General features: G+C 45.7%; 1 protein-coding gene across 3 annotated transcripts in view; it reads left to right on the top strand.

Moving 5' to 3' along the window:
• Positions 1-4,897, top strand: part of LOC144146837 (uncharacterized) — a 58,087-nt gene extending 53,190 nt beyond the window's left edge. For all 3 annotated transcript variants that reach the window (XM_077678772.1, XM_077678771.1, XM_077678773.1), the window contains one exon: positions 1,685-4,897. In XM_077678772.1, the coding sequence (XP_077534898.1) occupies positions 1,685-1,812 (128 nt within the window). In that variant the 3' untranslated portion in view covers positions 1,813-4,897. The remainder of the gene's footprint in view (positions 1-1,684) is intronic.
• The last annotated feature ends 18,593 nt before the right edge of the window (positions 4,898-23,490 follow it).

The raw sequence follows: 23,490 nt of genomic DNA, 5'->3' as shown, positions 1-23,490 counted from the left end.
GCGCTGCTCTTAGTGCACCAACCCAGGTTAGAGGATCCTTATTCCAAGTCTCTGACTGTGCAGGCCTTGCACAGGCAGGCCATTAGCTGTGCGGGCCGGTTCACGAGTTCACGATGGATCGTAGGGTCATTGCTGGCCAACTGTGCCGTCCACTGTTGAATGGTTGACTGGAGATTGAATGTGGTCGTGGCGTTTTCTGCCACTCCCGTACCTGATGATATATTGTGCCGAGTGATGGACAGTAGTTGCAGGTGGCTTAATACACAGTTTGAAACAATTGTTCTGAAAAGACAGTAAAGAATCAGGATCAGTGTTAATCTACTGAGAAGCTCTACGTTCGCATCATCTGTTCACTGACACCATTCAAGAGCTGTTAATACAAGTACAGTCCTTCTCAAAAGTTTTTATTTGATGACATGTTGTTCGACCACAAACAATTCAAAATACAAGCTCATACCTCCAGTCAGAGTCAACTGTTTTATGCCAGAAGATTTGCGAAAGGACATATTTTCTAATGTGATAATATTATTCGGCCACACTTAAACGTTAAGCCTTTGCTTTGAATTCTTTGGGGCGTGGAAACGTTTTGAATGGCCCAGAAAATTTGAACAGAAACTCTACATTCATACTGCTCCCGCCGGCCGATTTTTTTGTCTTCCTTGGTGTCGGAATTGCATTTATTTGTATAATCACCAGTTTTATTTCGACATAGCACACAAATAACACTCTAGTATGGATAGTTTTCTTATTAGCAATGTAGCTGATATAGCTGCTCGAAAGACGTTTAAGAAGGACACCTTGGTATATCCAGCTGTATAGTTACCTTGTAAAAATTAGGGGGACGGTAATTTACGCTCACTTTGGTTGGGTACTTGTATATTATTCTTAAAATTCAAATTTCTGGTTATCCAGGCATTCTGCCTCTGGGGTTTTCTTGTTTTTCACCACTGTAGTTTAAAGACGAAAGGAGTATGCCCTAGCTGTTTTACAAAACCTTAGAAAAGACATTTCTGATGTGTGTCAATTTTTGTGTGTTAAAACTGCAGCTGGTATTTTAATGATTTTGTCACGGCTGAAATGCCATAGAGGTGTTGGTAAACCATAAGGTGATAGTTCAGAACTGTGCTCAAATTTTGTAGCGTGTTGTTTAGAATTTGCGCACCAAATGCACTTTGTGTTCCAAGCCGATCATATTTTGCCATCGCAGATGGGTGAAAACTGGAATTCGAGACAAATGTCATGATGTCCAGAAATTTGACTCATCATGCAGAAGCGTTGTTCAAGTTTAGTAGTTTAACATCGAGATGATACACCTGGGCCACCAGGCGCCCTGTAGGGGAGGATGTCGGATCATTTTGGCCACTTGGGGATCTTTGAGGTGCGCCAAAATTTAAGCACACGGGTGCTTTCGCTTTTCTCCTCCATCTGAGAAATGGCAAGCGTGAAAAACGCGTTCTTTCGAATGTTGTGCTTCCGATTTCCTGTGCCGTGAATACTTCATTCCTTTAAGCATTGCTCAGTAAACGCGAAATTTGGCTTCACTGCTCATTTCGTCATTTGCATTCTCACCTCATAACATGTCGGTTTTGTTTACTCACCCATTTTCTCTAAAGTTGCGCATATGGTAAACTGTATATTCGTGGCATATTACAAAGTAATAATGTGTCACTTCTTGTCTTTTCAGGGTATTTCAGGGATACCACGGGATCATACGACAATCTGTTTCGCCTCCTAGCAGGGGTGCAACTCTTCACCGCTGTGGTCTTCTACTTGCTCGGGTGTTTCAAAAAACAAAACAGGTCTCCCTCTTAGTACACTTGGTGGACAAGCTCATGCCCATTAACAAAGCCCTATCACACCAGACACAGAGTGCCCGTGCTGTTCACGAAAGCCCTCTGGTCAGAGAAGCGTTTGTAAAATAAAGCTTTAGCGTCCTTGTTGAGAAACTAAAATAGGCCATCAGAAAGGACGAAATGGTGTGATTTCGTGATTATTTATCACCGCATGAACATAACCGAACGTTGTTCTGCATATAAACCAGGGATAGCATGTTTTTCGCAAAGAGGAAAAAAATAACGATTTTGTGTTAGTGTGAATATGAAAACACATCACCAATTATTGTATAGGGAGTATTCTGGTTTAATTGCACGAAGTGTCCTCTCATTACCAATGTAATAATTTTTCGTTGCGTCCTTCTTATTACTATAGCTATGGCTGCGAGCCTCCGCCAATCGCCTGTCAGGCCTAAATACTAGCCTAACGATGCGTAGCTGTATTACTAGCCCTTTATCGTACCAAGGAACCTGAAACTAACTTGTACGGCATGCAGTAGGTATGGCTTGCCGGCGTACGTTAATGTACGAAGCCTAACGATATGATTAGGGTAACATTAGACCATCGAAATGGAGGGTAGTTAGCTGCTCGCGTAATCACAATTCTGTAATCGTCATCACTATCATTATCCAAGACCTACATTTGTTCCGTGTAGGGTAGAGACCTCTCCGAGAGATTTACTGCTACAACTGTTCCGGGCTTTCTAAGCCTACTTTACGCTCACAAGTTTTACTATTTTGCCCATCCTTTGCGTTTTAGGGCTCCTGTTACTGCGGTTATCCTCTGCCGCCATTCGCTGCGTTAAATAAATTGTCTACTGGTTCTATTTCTTTCTCCTATTCAATAAAACAGTTTTTTGTGCAGAAGTTTAAGCTCTCGCACCCTTCGTTGTATGGCTCGGTAGGCCACTCTAAGCTTTTTTAGAGGTACGTAGTAAAGACAAAGTTTCCACCCTGTACGTAGTGACTCGAAGCACGGATTCGTTGAATGGTATGTTTCGAGGGAGAGAGGCAGCTACCTGCTCAAGGTTTCTTAAGACGTTTTAAGTGCACCCAGACCCATACAAATTCCCAACTTATTTGCCTTTTCTTGGTTATGATAGGGACGGGTAGGTTGCAAAGATTACTTAACTTCCTTCCCTTAGTGAAGAATTTCTATTTATAAGTATAATTTGTACTTCCTGGGTGCTTATGTATCCATATTTTGTGTTCTGTGTTAAGTTTTATTCCTGGAGTCAAGTTGCAAGTGCAGTTGATCGAACACTATCTGCAGTCTCTTCCTGAAACGTTTCTGTAAGACGATGTCATCCTGACACCTTAGGTCGCGTAAGTGAGCCACATTTATTCACATGGCTGCTATTCTAAGCTGTGGTCTCTAAACATACCTTCCGGAGAGCCTATGCATAATATGAAACTAAGGCTCAGTCCTTAGACGTTTGTTTCATAAGAAACGCAAAAGTTCATAAGAAATGTTCAAGTACTTAAGAAACGTTCAATATCATCGCCTTGTATCTTTGTAGATGTTGTCAAATTGTTTACATTGTTTACATTGCAATGTAAACAGTAGAGCCTCGTTGATAGGTTTCGAAAAAGCGCGAGGGTAAAACGTACAATCCGGGAAAACGTACTATCCGCTAAGGAACTTACCATGAGATATTGCAGCGCTCACAATTGAGAGTTTAGCAACCAGGAAATTGTGTTATACTGTTATACTGTATACGATAATACTATAATTCTGTAGGGTTATACTGTATTGTCTGTAATGCAAAGTATTACAGGTGTAAAATGTACTGTATTCCTTGTAATTTCAAAGAAATTGGAACAGCTATACAGTATACTCTCGATAAATGGAACTTCAAGTGACCGAAAAAGTTAGTTCCGTTTACGGAGATAGACGTGTGAAAGGGCAAATTTATGTGCGTACACACTCTTAATACCATTTCATAGACCTCTAAGCACTAGAAGCTGAATGTAGCTGGCAGTTTTTCAGAAAGGAAGAAAACTACAAGAGATTTAGGCACACCATTCACAAAGTTGATTTGGCAACAATGATTCGCTGTGCCCCATAAAACGCATCAATTATTTTTGCTTGAGTCCTTGCAACTCCATCGTCGCGTAGGCTAGAGGACTCAACTTCGCGAGTTCTTACGACCCACCTAATTTAGAAGACGGCAACGCGCTGATGAAGCGCGAATAGCACCACGATGGAACGAACGAGGTGGCAGGTGCTGAGCGCTGTAACCTCGGTGTCTTTAATCGAGACCGAACCACTGGAACAAGAACTGCGAAGTTGTATTTGTTGCGCTAAGACGGGTGACCACTAACGAGACGAGGCTTACGAGGCCAGCGAGGCTTAAAAAACATGGAGGAAGAAAAAACCAAAAACAAAGGAGCCAAAACCGTAAAAAGCTGATTCTCATGCGAATGGGTTGCACAAGAAGTTCCATTTCTGGTTCCGTTTAGACGGTGACGCAGAAATTTTAGTTCCGATTACCGAGGGTTTTTTCCCATTATCGGTATACAAAACCAACCAACTTACAGGCTACTTTTCCGCTTAAGCAGGAATTCCGTTTAAGCGATTTCCGTTTATCGAGATTCTACTGTAGTTGCTACTGATTCAAATACGTTTTATTTGTCTCTAGTACATAGTGTTGTTGTATTCCGGTGATTTTTTTGAATACGCTTTGAGCGCATGAATGATTCCTCGTACAAAAGCCCATTGTCACTACGGCTTGTACTCTCAGCGGTTAAAAGTGGGAAATGAATGTCTTGCAATCGTCACCTCATTATGAGTAATCAGACTGCTGGAATTAGTCATGTAAGCCTCAGTACGGGTATCTGACGGAAGTTGTAAAGTCCAAGGCCACAAAAAGTTTATTATGTTCACCACAAGTTAACTGGAGTCGCGGAGCCGTTGTGGCAATGGGTCTACATGATATGCGAGAATTCAGGAGGCGCTTGCTTAGATATCAGTAGACACCCAAAATAACGCGTTCATTTATTTTTTACCAAACCACTGTATTTTCGTCGTACAGAATCCAATAAAGCTTCCACAATAAAGTGAAACAAAACTTGTCGTTTCATTTGCGTGGTCTTGGAAGTCAGTCGAAGAGTAATTTCATCATATCTACTCATGAGAAGCGCCGTCTTTTTTTGCGTGGTGCTTGCAGGAGCAAGAATCTCGCAAGGCTTGCTACGATTTTGGCTGAAATACGGTGCCAATATATTTAATCCGTCATTCACGTAACCATTGCCTTAAGGTTTAGTCACAAGTTTGGAAGAGTTTGTATTGCCTGATCGGCGTCACTGTTTTACTGTAGTGACTTCAAGTACTCTGAAGTTGCATCTCATACGTTTAGCGTCTTTGTTGAAGGCGATATGTTTTAGCCCGGCTGACTTCACACCAAATATAACCACGAAGTATAACCACCTCACGCGCTTATTATCGCTGTCGGCTGTCAGCGGCGTGGTTGAAATCTAAACGACAGGCCACGAGGAGTGCTAAGCTACATCATGAAGAATTCTAAAAGGCCTACATCCAACTTCGTTCTAGCGTACTTGACTTTCGCAACCAACATGTATAGTGCCATAAGAAAACGCAGCAACCTATCTCTTGGAAAGGACCATTATGTGACATGCTTCCCCGAAACATTAACGCATACAGTGATCAATTAGTCAATAATATCAGATGTATTGTAGTTTGCTTATGAAAAAAAGACTTTTAGAGTTAAGGAAAACTTAAAGCATCAAGAGCACCCTAACTTTAATAACTTTCGAATGAGGGGATCCTTAAACTGTGACACCCCTAAACAAGTTTATCTACTTGAATGTACCGTATGCCACACGCAATACAGTGTTAAATTAAGATTGGGTTAAGAAATAAAATATGCGGGAGAGAGGACACAAAAAAGCAGCAACGTACCCTTCCCTCTGAAGGCTTGCAATATTGTTGAACACGCTTTGTACACAATGACAGCCCAAGTTCTTCAAATCCTACACCTTACAACAATATACTTCGGAAGTCTCGTGTTGATGGTGTGTACAGAAGTATAGGGGCTGCTAATAAAAGCATGGTTACGTATGAGAAGCACATTATGGCTCCTGAAATTCAACGATTAGCACAGGTACACTTCTCGCGTACTTGTTTTGTCAATTATTTGAACTTTCCCAAGTGTGGTAAACGAGGTCTGAGTTCACAAAGCTGTTATGTTTTATTCGGGCAACTTCCGGTGCGACTGTTTTCTTCTCCCCAAAGTTTTTGATAGAAGTGGATGCTCATAATGTTATTGCAGCATGCGGAGTGGAGGTCACCTAACCCAGAACTATAATAATTTTGATAGCTAACCTTGCTTTTACATCTGATATTTTCACGCGTTCATTATATTCTTCCTGGCAGTAGAGGCGCAGTAATATAGAGCGCCAGTTGCGCTGGTTTGGCTTACATTTAACGGCTTTACAAAAGAAACACCTCATTTGACGGAAGTATGATTTCACTCAATCCAGTACGTATCAGTTTAGTGGTACGTTTTATGAATATGGATGTGTTTCACATGCTGTTTTGTACCTTGGTAAATTTCCACATTTTTTTCTCTTAGGATTACAGCTAGCGACCATGCTGCTTGCGCAATAGAAACTTTCCTTGCCATTCCATGCCGTACCGGGTCATACTGTTCGCCCCAAACGACCGCAATCTGCCGTTGTCAATGCTCGAATACGAGCGCACTGAACAGGTTTCGGGGCTTCTACAGGTGGGATTAAAAGCAATACAAACAAGGGAGCACACCGGCTCCGACGCGTGCCGCACCGTCTGGATGCACTGTAAATAAACTGCGCGCATGCGTAGTTCTTTCAGAGCGTTTGAGAGGGTGGCGAAATATAACGGGAAATTCTTGATAATGAAGCGACGCGAGTCATTTATTTTGAGGTGTCCTTTTATGCCTTGTTGCCACGGACCATCTTGCTACCTACTACATTCGGGCATAGAGTTTCTTGCTACCTACACTAGAGAGGAATCAGGTGCTAGATTCCATGCGGCTCAGATCAAAGCCGTCTATGTCATCATGGGCCACCATTACACCTTGCGCCCACGTTTGTTTCGTCATTGATTGATTGATTGATTGGTTGGTTGGTTGATTGTATGATTGATTGATTGATTGATTGATTGATTGATTGATTGATTGATTGATTGATTGATTGATTGATTGATTGATTGATTGATTGATTGATTGATTGATTGATTCTAGGGTTTAAGGAGCCGACGCAAGGCAGGCGATGAGGCGGGATGTAGTGGAGGGCTCCGGATTACTTTTGACCTCTGGAGATCTTTAACGTGCGGCGAAATCTCGTACACACGAGCGGTTTGGCTTTTCACCTCCAAAAGAAAAGTGGCCGCCACGGCCGGGAATCGAATCCGCGACCTCGTGCTCGGCAGCGCAGCGCCTTAGTCACTGACCCACCGCGGCGGGTAGTTTCATCGTTGGCTTAGATTGAAACGTTTTAGTGGTCGTATATTCGAACACAGTAGCACAAAATTGCAAATGACGGGGTGTTATTGTATAAGTGGAAAATGAAACAAGCTGTTTTAAAGCTAAGAAAAACAGGATGTAAAGCGTAGTTTTGCCGGAACGGTTGTGCTTACTATTCTGCAGGCTAAGCCTGCAGTTAACAACAATGTTTATATTTGGGGAGGAACACAGTAGGGACCCTCATTTTATTATATTTACCGTTATTTCAAAAATAGGTTGTTTAAAAAGCTTGTAAATGTCTTTGAGCGTGCCTATCAAAGCGCCGCCTTCGAGGCAAACCGGTGCACCGTCCGTGAGCTTCAGCTTAACAAACTTGTTTGTGGGCGGGTTGGTTCATACTAGAAGAAAGTGGAAAACGTGGCGTTAAACAGTCGTCAGCGAACACAAGATTTCGACGGCCGCAGGCGAATGTATCTGTCCTATCTGTTCTTCATCGAAGTACATTTGGTTTCTTTTTTTCTTCAGCAACAACTTTCGCGGCGGCATGTTACTCGCTCAGTCGTACGTTCCTTCGACTCCGGCATGGCCAACGTTAAGCACGATCCCGCACTGCCTACTCTTTCACCAAGATCTCAGTCGCCACGGCTCACGGATACCCCAGAACAGCATGCATTTCGACTACCTAGTAGCTCGTAGACGTGGTATGTGTAGTAAAAAAAGCAAACTAAAATAACCGCTCAAGTAACCAATTGTCATGCAAGGTCCAAGCCAGAAGCCGGTGTGTTCCCATAACCCCCCACGATTACATGGGTTCAGGGGTGCAGTTTTCTCTCTAGTGTACTTACTAAGAAACTCTATGTATCCGGAAGCCAAGCGCGGAGCAGCCTCATGGCCGCTACCATGATGCCCTTCAACAATCATCCTGCTCAGTGGTGACGCACTGGGAAAAGGCGGCTCAAAATAAACACCCGGCGTCGCTTCTTCATCAAGCATTTTCCATTATTGTTGGCCACACTTTAAAACGCTCTCGAAGATTTGGTTGACTGTAGGGTTTAACGCGCCTACGGAACGCAGACGATGAGGCGCGCCGTAGTGGAGGGCTCCGGATTAATTTTGACCACCGGGGGATCTTTAACGTGCGATGAAATCTCGAACACACGGGCGTTTTTGCTTTTCATCTCCATCAGAAAGGCGGCCGCCGCGGTCGGAAATCAAACCCGCGACCTCGAAGAAGAGCGCCTGCGCTCAGTTTACTGACTGCAGCCAGAGGGTGCAGAATTTGTCGGAAGCTGTGTGCTCTGTTCTTCGCATTTTTTTTTATTCTCCCCTGTATATTTCTTAAAAGGACAGTTTTGCCTCACCCCGTACTCCAAATTATTCCTAAACTTGTTGTGACAGCAATTTTTGTTTCAGCATGTTCCTGCATTTCAAGCAGAAAATATGTGCTAAAATGTAGCTATCGTTACGTTGCCGGCACGGAAAATTACGCTATATAGGGCAGCCCTGCCAGCGTACCTGTATCTTTACCCGACGAATTTGCCCGTTTCGACCCTAACTTAGCGCATTTCTTGATGCGTGGTGCGCTAGCTTCACATGGGTATTAAGAGCATAAAGCTATTCTGGGCAATAAATCTCTTCCCGCCGACAATAGCCGTGCTGACGCACCCGTGAACACACCTTCACGTTCCCGGCGGTGCGCGACACGGCGGGTAAAAGCTGTGTGGTGCTGACTGCGATCACGAACCGCACGCCCCGCTGCAGCTGCGACTCATCACTGCCGTCCAATACAAAACTCTTGTTTTGTACTGGAAAGAAAGACATAAAGGAAAGGAACAGCTGTGGTTAAGGAGTGATAATTTGGAGATAGACTGCCCCAAGAACCGTCATTCGCACCGCTTACCAAAAGCGATCATCAAATGTACTACGCAACGATTGGCTTAAAGTTCTGTAGGTGGCCTGGCCACTGCATGTGAAGGCTTTAAATCGGCTGTCATAGTCTCCTTCTAGCTGTGATCGTCATAGTCATAGTGGGGAGTAAGGAGTAAAGGACAACGTTCATGTAGCAAAACACGGCGAGGATTTATTTCTTGGGCTGTGAGCAAGGTATCTCGAAAATCAAAAGACATTTCGATCTACGAGAGGGGCTCAATCACCCAACGCGCTCTACTAATTTTGATTGTAGAAAAGCATTTTCGTAGAGGGGGAAGGTAATGAGATGTTCACAGGGATAAAACGTCCCCACAAACATCATGCACTGTGGAATTAGGAGCGATGCCAGGCAGGGTTATTTGAGGAATTACAACTACAAGTACGATAGAACGGAAGTACCCGATTTGGCTGATGAACCGCAGCCCTGAGAGCGACGCAGCTGTATCTTGAACAATCTGTCCCTTAAAGCCTTCGAATACTTGAGCATTCGCAGGAGGAGCACGGTGTTTATAAAAAAGGAGCAATCATGAAACAGTTGCGGAAAACGCATCCACGCAACTTGCGGAATAAAGCAGTAATTCCCAATTAGTCACGGTTTCAACAAACAAACAGGCTGGCTGCCTGGCTGGAAGGTGGCCTCCGATAGGCGACACGAGTATAAAGGCCGGTGGGACGGATAATTATGGCTTCAGTATTCAGAAGAAAGGAAAAGTTATTCCCACTTCCTGAAAAACAACAGTACATAAACAGTGCAGACGCTATTTTTAGCTAACATTGTCAATAACTTGCTTCGTACTAAATAAAACGATATTCGCATCACCGGCGTGGAAAGGCTGCATCAAAGAAGACGATATAAATTTTTACCATTCTGTTCTTTTGAACTGTCCATTTATAGTGCGTAACGTGTTACGTGATGTCTTTTTTGTATATGTGTATAATAAAAAACCCTAAAACATTTTCCCTGAAGGGCGTGGTAGGTACATACAAGCATGCGTAAATAAATAAATAAACAAACAAATAAATAATAAATAAGTAAATAGATAAATAAATAAATAAATAAATAAATAAATAAATAAATAAATAAATAAATAAACGTGCCGAAAGTAAGAAGGGCGTCGCACACAATGGTGAGGATCTATCCTGCTCTTTTTGGCCACATGATAACAAGCAGAACCATCACCATCCACTCCACTGTGGGAAGTTTCGTGACTTGCGATGCCTTTTAGCCCGCGACATAGAGGTAGCACAGTACTTTGGTGAAAGGTTTGTGCAAATTCTACTTTTTTTGAGAGTTGACGGCGGTCGTCTTCAGTAACGTCACACACATATATGCGCAGACGTCACTTCACTTTAGAGGTTTCCAAAAGTGTGCATTGATTATTATTATGCAAAAGGTGCACACCCACGTAGTAATGAGCTTATGCTCGAGACACATGTCATATTTTCAATGGCGTGCAACTTTGGTCGTCACCTGGGGCTATATCACGAACAATCAGACATCCATTTCCCAACGGCTTGTTCTTGAAAGAAACATGAATCTTAGAAAGTTATAATAGCGGAGACGTTCTAGGTGGAGTTTTATACGCGGGCGGTTGCGTCCGTTTCATTTTTTGACGGATCGAAGGTCCTAGAAGCCGGCAATTAGCCCCCACAGTGCAGTGGAATAATTCCACCAAGCGATCACCTACTCTGGGGTATCAGCTTGAATTCGAGTAACTTCTGCGATCATGACTACAGTGAAACCAGAGTACTTATTGTATAGACAGGAAAATGTCCCACGCCTCTGCTTTCCGTTTTCCAGAGAAGACTACTGTCCATTACTAAAAAAGACAGAGAGTTCTCTAGTGTACCAAGATTCACGCACACTGTTTCCACATGGAAACATTTCTATTCGAAATAAAGTACCTTGATGGTGAAAAAACAACTAAGTTCTGTCGGCTCATATCGCGAGCAAAATATTTTCTTCCAATTGAGTAGCTACGAAAATACCACAGCCGGCCCTCATTACGACGCTAGAAGTGTTCAAACCACCTAGCAGAAAACCGTGGAGGAAGACAAGTTTAGCAGGGAGCGTCACGTGACGATAGTAAGAATAGTTAGAAAAATAAAACGAGAAACTCCAGGTAAGTACGCCCTCACGTGACAGGCAAGCGGTAGTTCTTAGCGCCTCGTCCGGCCGCCCGCCCGCGCTGCGTGCGTCTGTCTCTTCACTGCCGGGCCGATCAGGCATCGCTCTATGGGGGCCGTATTCGCGTGTAGTGCTGTCTGCAATCACTACCCGAGACCCGCATCTGGCTGACGGGGTAGGGAAATATTCGGACGGAGCTGTCAAAGTTTGTCGTGCTGTGCCCGTACCCAAGTGTTGTGTGCCGCCATCTATAGCTGATGTGACAGAGAACTGCATCTGCGCCTTTCATATTATTTTACAAAGCGCAACGCGTTTGTCTTGGTTCTGATCATTTGATCTTTTCAAATTGCCGCTCAGGCCCTCTCCTAGGTAATCAATCGTTTATGTCAAGATTGCAGTCAGTGCAGAACTCACCACGTTCCCTGTGATGAATGGCCACGCGAGTGATTGACAGCGCAATTGAGCCAGCCAGAATGACAGCGACGATGACACGGAAAAGGGACCGGGAGTTCGGGGTTCGCGGAAGCTGGAATTTCAACAGCTAGAAGTCAAGAGGTGGAAAATGGTGCGGTTACGTGGAAACTAGCCCGTGAGACATCCGGTTTACGGCCCACCTTGAGCAGGACTGTCGCTACCCTCCGCCAAGGCTCGAGAGCGCGTCTGGGCACTGCCATCGCGGCGATGGTGTGTCGACTGCTGACGTTCCGGTCTGGCTGTTGGGCGCTGCCATTCCTGCTGTTGGAGCGGCTAGAAGCGCGTCGCCACTGAACGTGAACTCACTTGCTTATCGGCATTGCTCTCCAAACCTTCCGAACTGCCTTACTGTATTGGGTACCTTCGAACTGTTGGCTGTGCTTCCGTGTGAACGAAAACTGTCCTGTCTATAACGTCTCACCATCTATTATTCTCAAGTCCTGTGCTTGTTCTTCATCCTGTCAAATGCATCCCTCAACGTGTTAATCAGAGTTCGTCTCTGCCTGCGTGGTCCTTGTCTATTCACAACAAAAGTGGTGAGCCTGCCAGGATCCCACCCTTGATATCTGCAGGAAGACGTTGAGTGCTGTGAGACACGTCATTGAAAACTCTATCATGGATGTGGAGAAGTTAGTGGCGATCAGAACGCAGCTGGGTCTCTCAAGACTGGAACTTCGCAAGTGCATCGACACCAAGCTGGCGCAGCAGCATGCAGAGAGGGAAGCTGAAAGAGAAGCGCTCCGAGATGCAGCAGAACGGAAAAAAAGAGATGGCGAGAAGCTTCCGAGATAGCCAAGGAAGCTGCCGAGAGAAATGCGAATCCTGAAGTTGAAGATTCGTTTTCAAAAATGGTCGCAAAACAACAGCACTGTTTTTGCCGGGAACGAAACCGACTCAAATGTACCCTTCGTAAATCCCTAGAAGCTCCTACCTCTGTTTGACAAAAAACGCGACGATCTACACGCGTATTTGCAGCGCTTCGGGTGTGTGGCGACTGGTCCGGGCTGGCCGCAGGAAAAGTGAGTTGTCTGCCTCAGTATGTGCTGTCCGGGGAAGCGCTGACCGTGATCGGCTGCATGACTGCAGAGGAGTCGCTTGGCTACAACAAAGTCAAGAAGGCGTTACTCCAGCGGTGTACATTTACGGCAACAGGGTACCAGGAGGAGTTTCCGAAAGCCCGGGCCGAAGATGACGTGACGGGAAAGCAGCTCGCGGCGAGCCTCCCGAGCTACTTCCACCATTGGGTGGATATGGCCAACACTTCCAAAAGCTACTACGGTCTCCGCGATTTGGTAGACTCGGAGCAATACTACTGTTGTTGCCACCCGACTATACTGTTTTTGCCATCCGGTTTCAACCGTGATCGCAACTGCCTCCGTTTGCCTAAACGGTACTACGGCCCGCTGTATGTGCCACATTGTCGTGATGACGTTTGTAGCACGCTTTGCCTCCTTCAGTGCCTTGAAAAACAAAATGTGCAAAACAGCCGATTTTGGAGGCGCGCGCGGGAGGAACGGGTCTATCTCTGTCAAACGTTGCAGGTATACGCGGGCTGGTTGCCTGAAGACTGCTCAATAAGCGCGATAGGTATATTTGTTGGGAAAACAAATCCGAGAACCCCTAGGAGGGACTGCGATAGAGGGTTGATTACCTAGAATAGTGCCTGAGCGTCAATGTTGAAAAAAGGAAATGATCAGAACCAAGAACGTGTGGCGTGTCTTGTGAAATAAAATACAACGCGCGAATGTCGTACTCGGTCAGGTCCACTTTTTCACGGCGGCACACAACACATCAACGGGAGCGTGAACTTCGACGGATCCGAAAGCTAAATACATCAAAATGTTTTCCCTATCTCCCTTCGCACCACTCCGCAGCACGATGAACCCGCTGCGGGTTTAGGGTAGCAGGCAGCGCGGCACGCGGGACCTGGGCTGCCCGGCACCGACAGGCGCCCGCAAGCAGCCATGCATGAAGCGTGGATCGCCGGGCGCGTGAAGTGGCAAGAACTACCGCTTGCCTGTCACGCGAGGACGTAGTTCCCATGGGTGCTTTCTTTTTATTTTTATGACTAGGCCTCAAGATTGTCAGGTGACGCTCCCTCCTAATCTTATCTTTCCTCCATGGATAGACATCACGATATTCGCGCATCACGAAATGTATCGAAAATATCAGTGTGCGTACTCTAGAGCAGCTTTTGGATTTTTGTCGACAAAGCGTCATATGGTGCCCTCTGTCATAGAAACTAAAAATACAGAAATGGAAAAATTGGGTCCATTGTCCCTAAGCCTAGCAACATCCAAGTTTAGCGCTGTTCTTGAATCCCAGTGGTTTTAAGTGCGAATGCACTTTATAAGCGACCCCAAACCATCCACCGCCGGCGGCGGCGGCGGCGGCGTCGGTGTCGGCGTCCGCAGTGCTCCTCTATATTTAAAAAAGACACAGCATCCGGCGCCAGGTTTCGATCCGAGGACTTTGCGGCCGCAGCGCGACGCTCTACCGACCAAGCCACGGACGCGACGGTGATATCAGTGTTAGTGACGCGCCTTATATCTTTAACGCAATCAAACTACGTCGTCAGCGGCGTGCGTTGGCGACTCAGCGGCGTTATAGCGGCTTGATAACTGCGTGGTGTACACGTGATACTACAAACCCGATGGAAGAGATGGAAGAGAAGGCGGCGAGGCGGTGGGCTGCGGGGGCCGAGCGCAAGCGCCGCAAGCGGGCCGACAACCGTGCATTCGCACTTTCACATTCTCCCCCTCGGGGAAATGCGGGGGAATTTTTGTTAGGTCCACAGTATTGTTGATCTGCGTGTTAAAGGGTTAAGCAGCTTTGCTGGCAATGGAGCCATAAATAAATAACCAGAGTCGGGCAGCTGTTCTTAAAAATATGGCTGTAAATTATCCCACATATATTCGGGAGACAAGGTAGTAATATATGCATGTTTTCAAATGTGTACAGCCCATTTTTATTGAAGTTTTGGGTGTCTCGCCGCAAACATTTGTTTATAATACACGTGGAAGAGCCTCAGGTTTTGGAGACAGCCCCCTATTTTTCTGGCATGCCCCAACCGACAGACAGCGTTGGTATAATAGCTACTTGCCGGGACATTGTGTGCTCTGTAGACTCTTTAGGGCTGAAATCCTGCATTTCCCCGCACAGTTTTAACTAAAATATAGAGACCGACAAACCGAAACAAAATCGTCGTTCTGAAGAGGGCAGTAATGAACTCCTGCGCAATCACTGCCAACCCTCACTTCATTTATGTTATGAGGATCTGCAAGAGGTTTTCACATTTGACAACAGCTACGCCAGTGCATTAGGAAAAAGGCGTTGCGACAAATTGATGCTGTGAGTCAGACACGTAGAGTTAACAGTTCCTTTTACATTACACCTGTGTGTAAATGTGCTCATTTATCACCTATTTTATTTGGCATAGCGTATTATTCCTGAGCGAAAATTTCACGGCATGTTAAAATATTCATAGTTGCCTGAAGAGACTGTTCAGTTCACGTTCAGTTTTGTTCACAGTGTAATCATAAATGTGCTGACGCGAAGTAAAGTCTGTTCCGTTTTTCAGTTTAGGAATTTGTTTGATAAATCCAATTTCAGGACCGCTATTGTAGAGTAGAAGCTACGGTAGAAATAAGCGTTCCATCCTGCTGAACCTGTCCAGCACTAGGAAAGCTTAATGATGCCGTCTGCTTCGTTTTGAAGAATAGTGATATGGTTAAATTGTGCTAAGGAAGACGACGCAACGGAGCGCCATTGCAACTAAATTTTGGGTGACCTACGCCAAGTATATATTATTATTGAGTCCCCTCTATAACGTCATCCTGTTTTTTTATCAAAAGCTTAGGCTATATGCGATACTTTTATGTACTAAATCTACACTCTATTCCATTTACATAACGTGTAGGCATTGCACACATTTCATGAAAATCGATCAGTGCACAAAAACTTCCACAGGTTTGAAAGGACCAGCGGTGGAGAGCAGTACGAAGGACAACAACATGAAGTTTACACACAGTGCGCTCGGCGTTTTGTCTCTCGCCTTGTGCTGCGCTTTAAAATTACGCCATGTACCAACTCACCTAAACCACTACAATGTCAATCAATAGATTTACTGAATAATTTCATTCTTTTTAATGCGAAGATCAATTTAATGTTCTTGTAATACTCAAGAAGAAAGTGTATGAGAGCTGGATCTTACCGGTACTCACCTACGGGGCAGGAACTTGCAGGCTCACTAAAAGGGTTGAACTCAAATTCAGGACGAATCAGCGAGCAAGGAAACGGGAGATGATTAAGGGAGAAGAAGACAGCGGAGTGAATCAGGGAACAAACTCGGGTTAAGGACATATTAGTGGAAATTAGAAAGAAGAAATGGACGTGGGCAGGACATGCAATTCGAAGGCAAGGTAACCGTTGGTCCTTAAGGGTAGCAGAGTGGATCCCTAGAGAAGGCAAGCGTGGCAGGGGGCGGCAGAAAGTTAGATGGGCAGATGAGATCAAGAAGTTTGCGGGGATAAATTGGTCGCAGTTAGCGCAGGACCGGGGTAATTGGAGATTAATGGGAGAGGCCTTTGCCCTGCAGTGGGCGTAGATAGGCTGGTAAAGATGATGAGTGCGAAGCTTAGTGTCCTCACTGATGCGGTTGTAGGTCAGTACCCCGTGCAAGAAAGCAAACTTTGTCTGACGGTGATGATAAATGATCGTGGGTGAAGTGAAAAAACAAAACGATTCTGTGTCCAGAATCGAACCTGGGTGTCTCGCGTTATAAAGCCCGTGTCTATGTGATTGTGCCATTTCGACCTGATCGAAGCGAACCCCAAGCAGCAGGTGCCGATTCAAGCGTACACCCAAAACATGACGTTAGACCCGCGGGGTCCACGAACGAGTGTTGCTCAAGGTATTCCAGAAAAGTGGTGCCTACCTCCATAGCACCACATAGTCGCTGTGTGGGATTTGTCAACCAATGAATCCATCACAAAAAATCTTCGCGTTTAACCATCGTCGTCATTAGACGGAGGGGTGCATGACATTTTATTTTGCGTTTTCAAGGGTGTCCAAATCTCTCATTATTCCAGTACAAATCCGAGTTGCGTCGTCCTCTTGCCAAGGAACGTACCTTTCATCACCCGGCATTGTTTGCGAATCTATGCAAAAACACTTTGCCTGTATCCCAATAAATGCCTCCTACGCACACCGATACTACGTAAGTTATGGCGTGAGCCCACTGGGGACGCCGATATTCCGAAGCACCCCGCAGCGAGCAGATGCACTGATGGAGTGTTCAAATCATCTAAAGGTTCTACAGCTGTAGTATATTGGGGGGTGTAAGTTGAGGCCTCGCGAATGAATGTCGAAAAAAACTTTTTTATCACCAATGCGATGCATGCGAAGGCTCAAGTGTACGTGGACTGCCCGAACTCACCCCACCGAGTGACGGCTCAACCACCACCGTTTGCTTTATTAGGAATTTATGCTCTCTCTGCCTGTCTTTCTCAAACCAATTCATCATTCCAGAATAGTTTCAGGGGCTCTTGAAGAGAAAAAATCGCAAGATGAACAAAGTTAGAGAGAATCCTGCCGCAGCCGTTGTTTTTAAAGAAATGTTTGTTTAGTTTAAACAACAATATGCGTGCATCGAGATCAATGAACCCGGAAATAATAGGGCAAAAACGCGGAAATATATTGCTCAGAACGCGGCCAGCGGCATCAATCTCTTCACAAAAGAAAAACTAAAACCACAACCGAGTGCACACGTTGTTCGTTATTTAGCACTAAGTGGTTGATCATATTCCAAATATGCTGAAGCTTTTCATGCGGCTTTTTTTCCGCTTACGTTGCAACCCGAACAACCTTTGTTCATCTTTGCAGGTAAGGCAGGGAATGCCGAAAAAGGATACCGAAGGCTGACTGGCTCATTCTAACTTGGCTTGCTAGCTGTAGTTGAGGGTGTGTGGCCTCACGTTCCGCAGCTGCTTGCTGTCTGCTGGCAGGTGCGGCTCATTCTTCCGGCTTACTTTTACTTTATCGGCTGATTTTCAGTTTTTATAGAAGCGTCAGGTCTACCTAACGAATAAATGTTGTGTAGTATTTCCAAAGTACTTTCTTAGCAGTATTTTCATCTACTGGAAATGTTTTTTGTTGTTCTCTCTTGGCATTGTCCTTGGTAACTTCTGCTGTTTAGAAAATTGAAGGCCACTAGTTTTACAGATCAAAAACTGCTTAACCTATCAAACACATTGTGTAAACAGCCTATATTTGCAGCAATGATATCGCTCTTGAAAGTGAACTAAGCTAGAAGGTCAACGCCTCAAAAGAGAGCACGTGCGAAAATTGTCACCTACTACGGCAGAGGCAAACATTGGTCGGCCTACTTGAATCTGTACAGGTGCTTTGAAAGTCAGAGCTAGGTGAAACCAATCAACGACTTTTTTAATGCCACAGCCTATTTTTGTGTATTTTGTCTAGTTTATTCAGTCTTTTTCTCTGTTCGCCTTCATTTTGATGGTTTCAGGATCGATTTACTTCGGAAGGCCGTTTACTTGCTGCAATAAGCTATCTTCAATTTTCTGCGTTAATTTATGCGTTTTATGGGACGAAAGACGGCACCAAGCCGACGGGCACACACGAAGAATTACCTAAAATTAGGCGTCTGAGAGAATAATGTGGACCTCTATTCACAGGCCATCACGTTCACGTGTCATGCGGCACGCAGTAGTTTTACGTTTTGTAGTTATAGACTTGAAAAGCTGTGTACATTAGCCTCTCAAAGGTCTCGATTCCTTTTCTATCGCCTAAGTCGGTTTTCCACGAAGAAAGAAAACATCCAGGGCAATCTCTACTAAAGTAAAACTTAGGGAGGGGTGAATCATGCAATGTATATGCGTATTCTTGGCGCCTTGGCGTTTTTGCCAATGGAGGTGAAATCATTGGGGGGAGAGGGGGGGGGAGGTAGAGGTGTAGAGCTTTGTTGTAAAAGTCTCGTGTATTTGAGGCACGAAGCGCTCTAGCGCGAGGCATTGGGAAACGAGTGACCGGTTAGTTCTCCAAGTACGCCTAAGTAGAGCTTTCCCGATAACTACGCAAACTATATCTAGCCGATGGGGCTCCATGGAAGGCAACGAGGCTAGCGCCTGCTCGGACCTTTAGTTCCAACCCAGTTTAGTTGCATGCCTCGCTTCCTCCCGCCTTCTATGTGCAGGAGTTCTTACCAGCTCCATGTGCAGAAATTTCGCATGCGAATATGGAAAACCCGAGAACATAGGATGCTTCTGTCGAAGCTTTGAACACCCGTTTTTAAATCGAAAATGATTGCGCTGGTTGGCCACTGTGTTAGTGCTAGGGTTATATCTGCTTCCGCTGCCTTTGCCCGATTACTGGACGTATTGTCAGGTTTTAAAGAAGCGGTGAATAGTGGTTACAGTGCCACAGTCCAGTCATTCGACGACCGCTCGGAGACATTCAAATAGCGTACAGTGGCGATGCCATCACTATTTCGTTCTCTGAAGAGCGGGTGTGTGCGCCCCGGCTTGAAGAAAAAAGCCGCCCGCTTCTTCCCACGGGGGGAACTCGAGTAAATGCGTCGCATCTACTCGAGTCAAGCAAAGCGTCACGTCAAGCGAAAGCCAAGCAAAGACGCCGTTGACTGAATTCCGAACGCGCGCTCCGCCGCTTATATACGTTGAGGGGACTGCGTAAGCCGGTCCCAGTCGACGACGTTGGCGTACTTGTAAAGCGGCGTGGACTCTAGGTGTTTGAGCCAAGCGCGGATGTTGCTTCGCCGGAGAACGGCACACCGGTTATATGCGCAGCGCTCCCGAAGGAGAGGAAACTGCGGAAGAGAGAGTACTGCACAAGCGCCGGCCCCAGCGCGTCTGCCGCGGCTATGACGCAACACAATCCAACACAATCCACTTTAATCCAATTCAATCCAATCCAAATCCAATCCAATCCAAGTTAAGCTAAGCCAAGCCAATCCAAGCCAATCCAATCGAATCCAATCCAATGCCCCTCGCGAGAGAGTGTTTGAATCAAATCCAATGCCCCTCGCGAGAGAGTGTTCGCTATCGCCTCGACTCGACGCGCATGCGCAGTGAGCGTGCGGACTACGGACGTCAACGCGGGTGACATCGTGATTTACTGAAATGCTCTGCATTTAAAAGAGGACGTTGTCCCTCGTGTGTTCTCTCAGCTGTCAGAGCGTCGCCTTTAGGCTGTTTTGGGATTTAGGTCCTTTTTGCAAAGGCTGTGTCTAGCGTTCCGTCCAGACTGAACGATATACAAGTGCTAAAGTTCCTTCCAGACGGAACGGAGCTCTGCGGGTTATCGTTCCGTCCATACGGAATACAAATGAGAGCTTAGCGTTCCGTCCAGACGGAGCCGGCGTGAAATTTGTACAGTTCCGTCCAGACGAAAGCAAAACCGGCTGATTAGACGACATGCTCACTGTTCAGATTTGGTGTAGAGTGTCGAAAATCTTCAATTCTGTACGGTCGTCCCTTGGTGTCACAATGCAGCACAACTGTGCGGTTCATTTCTTCTCCTGAAGGTATTTGCGGCAGAATAATCCTGTAGTCCTTGGGAACGGCATAAAACGAGTTACCACGGCCTGCGTTGGCCGCTGACGCAGCTCGCTCGGAGCCCACCATTCTGCGTTCGCTCCTATCGGCAACCGGAAGCAGATTTTCGGCAGCCGCTCAAGGACTTAGGAGTCATTCAGGAGGTGAGTGGCATTGGCGCGTTCCAAATGTCACACGTGTGGCTTGTGAAGTTTCGCACGGACGACGCGAAGAAGAAGATTGTGGACGCAGGGCACCTAGACGTGAAAAAGCGGGTGTGTCTGGTGGTTGACCCCAACGGACAGGAAATTCGCGTGAAACTTCATTGGGTGTCATTTGATGTGACGAATGACACTATCCGACGTATATTCGGCGCGTACGGCGAAGTGAAGGACGTGACCAGTGAACGCTGGAGAGTAGAGGACTTTGAAAACGCCGACTCGACGACTCGGTTCGTACGTTTGGTTCTTCGAGAGGGCGTGACCTTGGACTGCCTCCCACACCAGCTACGGCTGGGCAAAGGTACGGCTCTTGTGGTCGTGCCTGGAAGAGCGCCCATGTGCCTACGCTGTAACACCGCAGGACACATTCGCAGGGAATGCCGGGTCCCGAAATGCGGCGAGTGTCACGGTTTCGGACATGAGCAAGCTGAATGTACGCGTTCGTACGCGGGCGCAGCAAGACGCGGCACCGACGACGAACACACCGACTTGGTGATGGACGAAGAAGAAGCAGATGACGCTGCCTCAGCTTTTTCGAACGAGTTCAAGGAGGATGCCGACGTGAAAGCTACAACGCAGTCTGTCGTAAGCGAAGTGGCAGAAACAGACGCAAAGGAGCTACCGGCGGACGCCACATCCACAGGTGATAACGAGTCCAGCGAGACGCAGCAAGAACCAACGGCAAACACAACCCAAGACAGCAACGCGGAAAATATGGAACACCAAGAAGGCTCGTCAAAGCGACGAAGGGAGCAAACTACGGATATGACAGATGAGCAACGGCTGCGACACCTAGAGCAGAAGTGGAAAGTCGTCGTCGGGAAGAAGAGAAATGTGAACAAAAAACGGTCGTCGTCGCTTTCACGCGACGGAAAGTGATCTGGTTCAGTGTCATTGACTCACATGCAGTAATTAGAAAGGTAAGCGCAGTGCTCTTTGCCTGGTTTCGGTAATCAATTATGCCAGTAGAAGTAGCTAAACCGTTGCGATTTGCTACGCTTAATGTGAGAGGGCTGGCGACGAAAAAGAGGCAAAACCAGTTATATCGATTAGCCACGGACAAGGACATCGATGTCTTTGCTGTTCAAGAGACTAAAATTGACCGCGAAGACCAGACAGAGAGCATGGCGCGACGGTTCGAAAATCAGTATAACGTTTGTGTCAGCCACGCTGTTGGAAATTCGGCAGGGTGTCTTCTTTTTATTCGAAAGAGTATTGGCGCTGTGATAGAAAGTGTTACTGCATGTGTCAATGGAAGATTTATTGTGTGTGACTTTACATTGCCAAATCAGGAATGGAGAGTTATATGTTTATATGCGTCAACTAAAGTTCAAGCGCGAAAGGAGGATTTCCAATCGGTGGGAAACTATTGCAAATCGGATCGTTTCCTAGTGTTATTGGGAGACTTCAACTGTGTTTGTTCTTCGCGCGATAAAGCGAGTGCAACGCCGTTTCGGGATGCCAGTACAGTTATTTTGAGTGATGTAATTAATGAAAGTGGTCTAGAAGATGTTGGAGCGACTTTTAACAATGGGCCCGTGTTCTTTACACACTTCCAAGGTACTAGCCACGCTAGACTGGACAGAGCGTATCTATCCTTAGAATGGATTCCAGATTGTCGAGAATACGAAGTTTGTCCGGTGACTTTCAGTGATCACTGCTTGGTTTTGTTTTGCATTGGCAGGAAAACAAAAAATAAGAATGCCTTTAGTTGGGAAGGGTGGAAACTAAATGGGAAGCTTTTAGAAGATGACGTGTTCGTAGCTAATACGCTTACGTTGCTAGAAAGTTTGAAAAATGAGGGCAGCTGCCATTGTGAAGGATGGGAACTCTTCAAACAGAGTGTAAAAATCAAAGCAATTGAAAGATCGAGCCTACTAAAACATGAGGCGACAAAGCAAGAAGCCTTATTGCGGGCAAACTTAGAAGCCTTGTTAGCCGAAGAATGCATGAAACCTGGCGAGTACAAAAATGACATACGAACAGTAAAGCAAAAACACAGAGCGTTACCGTGGCGCGCTTGTAAGGGCAAGGGCTGAAAAGATAACTGCGGACGAGATGCCGTCCCAACGAGCCTTAGGCCTTGAAAAATGGCATGCGCGGCGCAATGACATCGTGGAAATACAAAATAATGGAACAATTACTCGTGATACAAACATTATAGAAACTGTCTTTTTTCAGTACTATAGTGAGCTCTTCGCAAAACATGAAGTTAATGATGAAATATTTAAGCGAGATTTTCTGACGTTAATGCCCAGATTAGATGAAGAAACAAAAGAATACTTGGAAATCCCAATTTCTCTTGATGAAGTCGTGAAAGCTATAGAGAATCTAAATCCCGGAAAATCCCCTGGACCGGATGGCTTAACGGCTGCTTTTTATAAGAAATTTAAGAATAAAATTGCGCCGGTGTTGCAAATGATTTTTAATGAGGCATACGATCTCGACGTACTACCCCCATCCTTCTCTACGTCACACACTGTACTGATCCCCAAAACGGATGATGCCGTCAAACTCAGAGATGTGAAATCTTATCGGCCTATATGCTTAACAAATGTAGACTATAAAATTTTAATGAAAGTATTAGCTAGTAGGCTCCAAACAGTAATGCAAGATATTGTAGGTTCACACCAGACTTGTGGTATCAGAGGGCGGACTATATTCACGAATGTACATAAGGCGCGTTGTATTCTGGAGTGTTGCGATGCCACACAATCTGGAGTCGCAATGCTCCAGATTGACTTAGAGAAGGCTTTCGAGCGTGTGCCGCACGATATCTTATTTCAAATTTTAGAGTACATTAATGTCGGCAAAGTTATTCGAAATGGAGTGCGTATGGCGTACAGTAAATGCACAACCCGTCTTATAGTT

Source organism: Haemaphysalis longicornis, unplaced genomic scaffold, assembly GCF_048455015.1.
Source record: "Haemaphysalis longicornis isolate Haplotype H1 unplaced genomic scaffold, Haemaphysalis longicornis Haplotype H1 scaffold_7, whole genome shotgun sequence".
Classification (NCBI taxonomy): domain Eukaryota; kingdom Metazoa; phylum Arthropoda; class Arachnida; order Ixodida; family Ixodidae; genus Haemaphysalis; species Haemaphysalis longicornis.
Note: the sequence above shows the minus strand (reverse complement) of the source record. Positions and strands in the feature narration are given on the sequence as shown.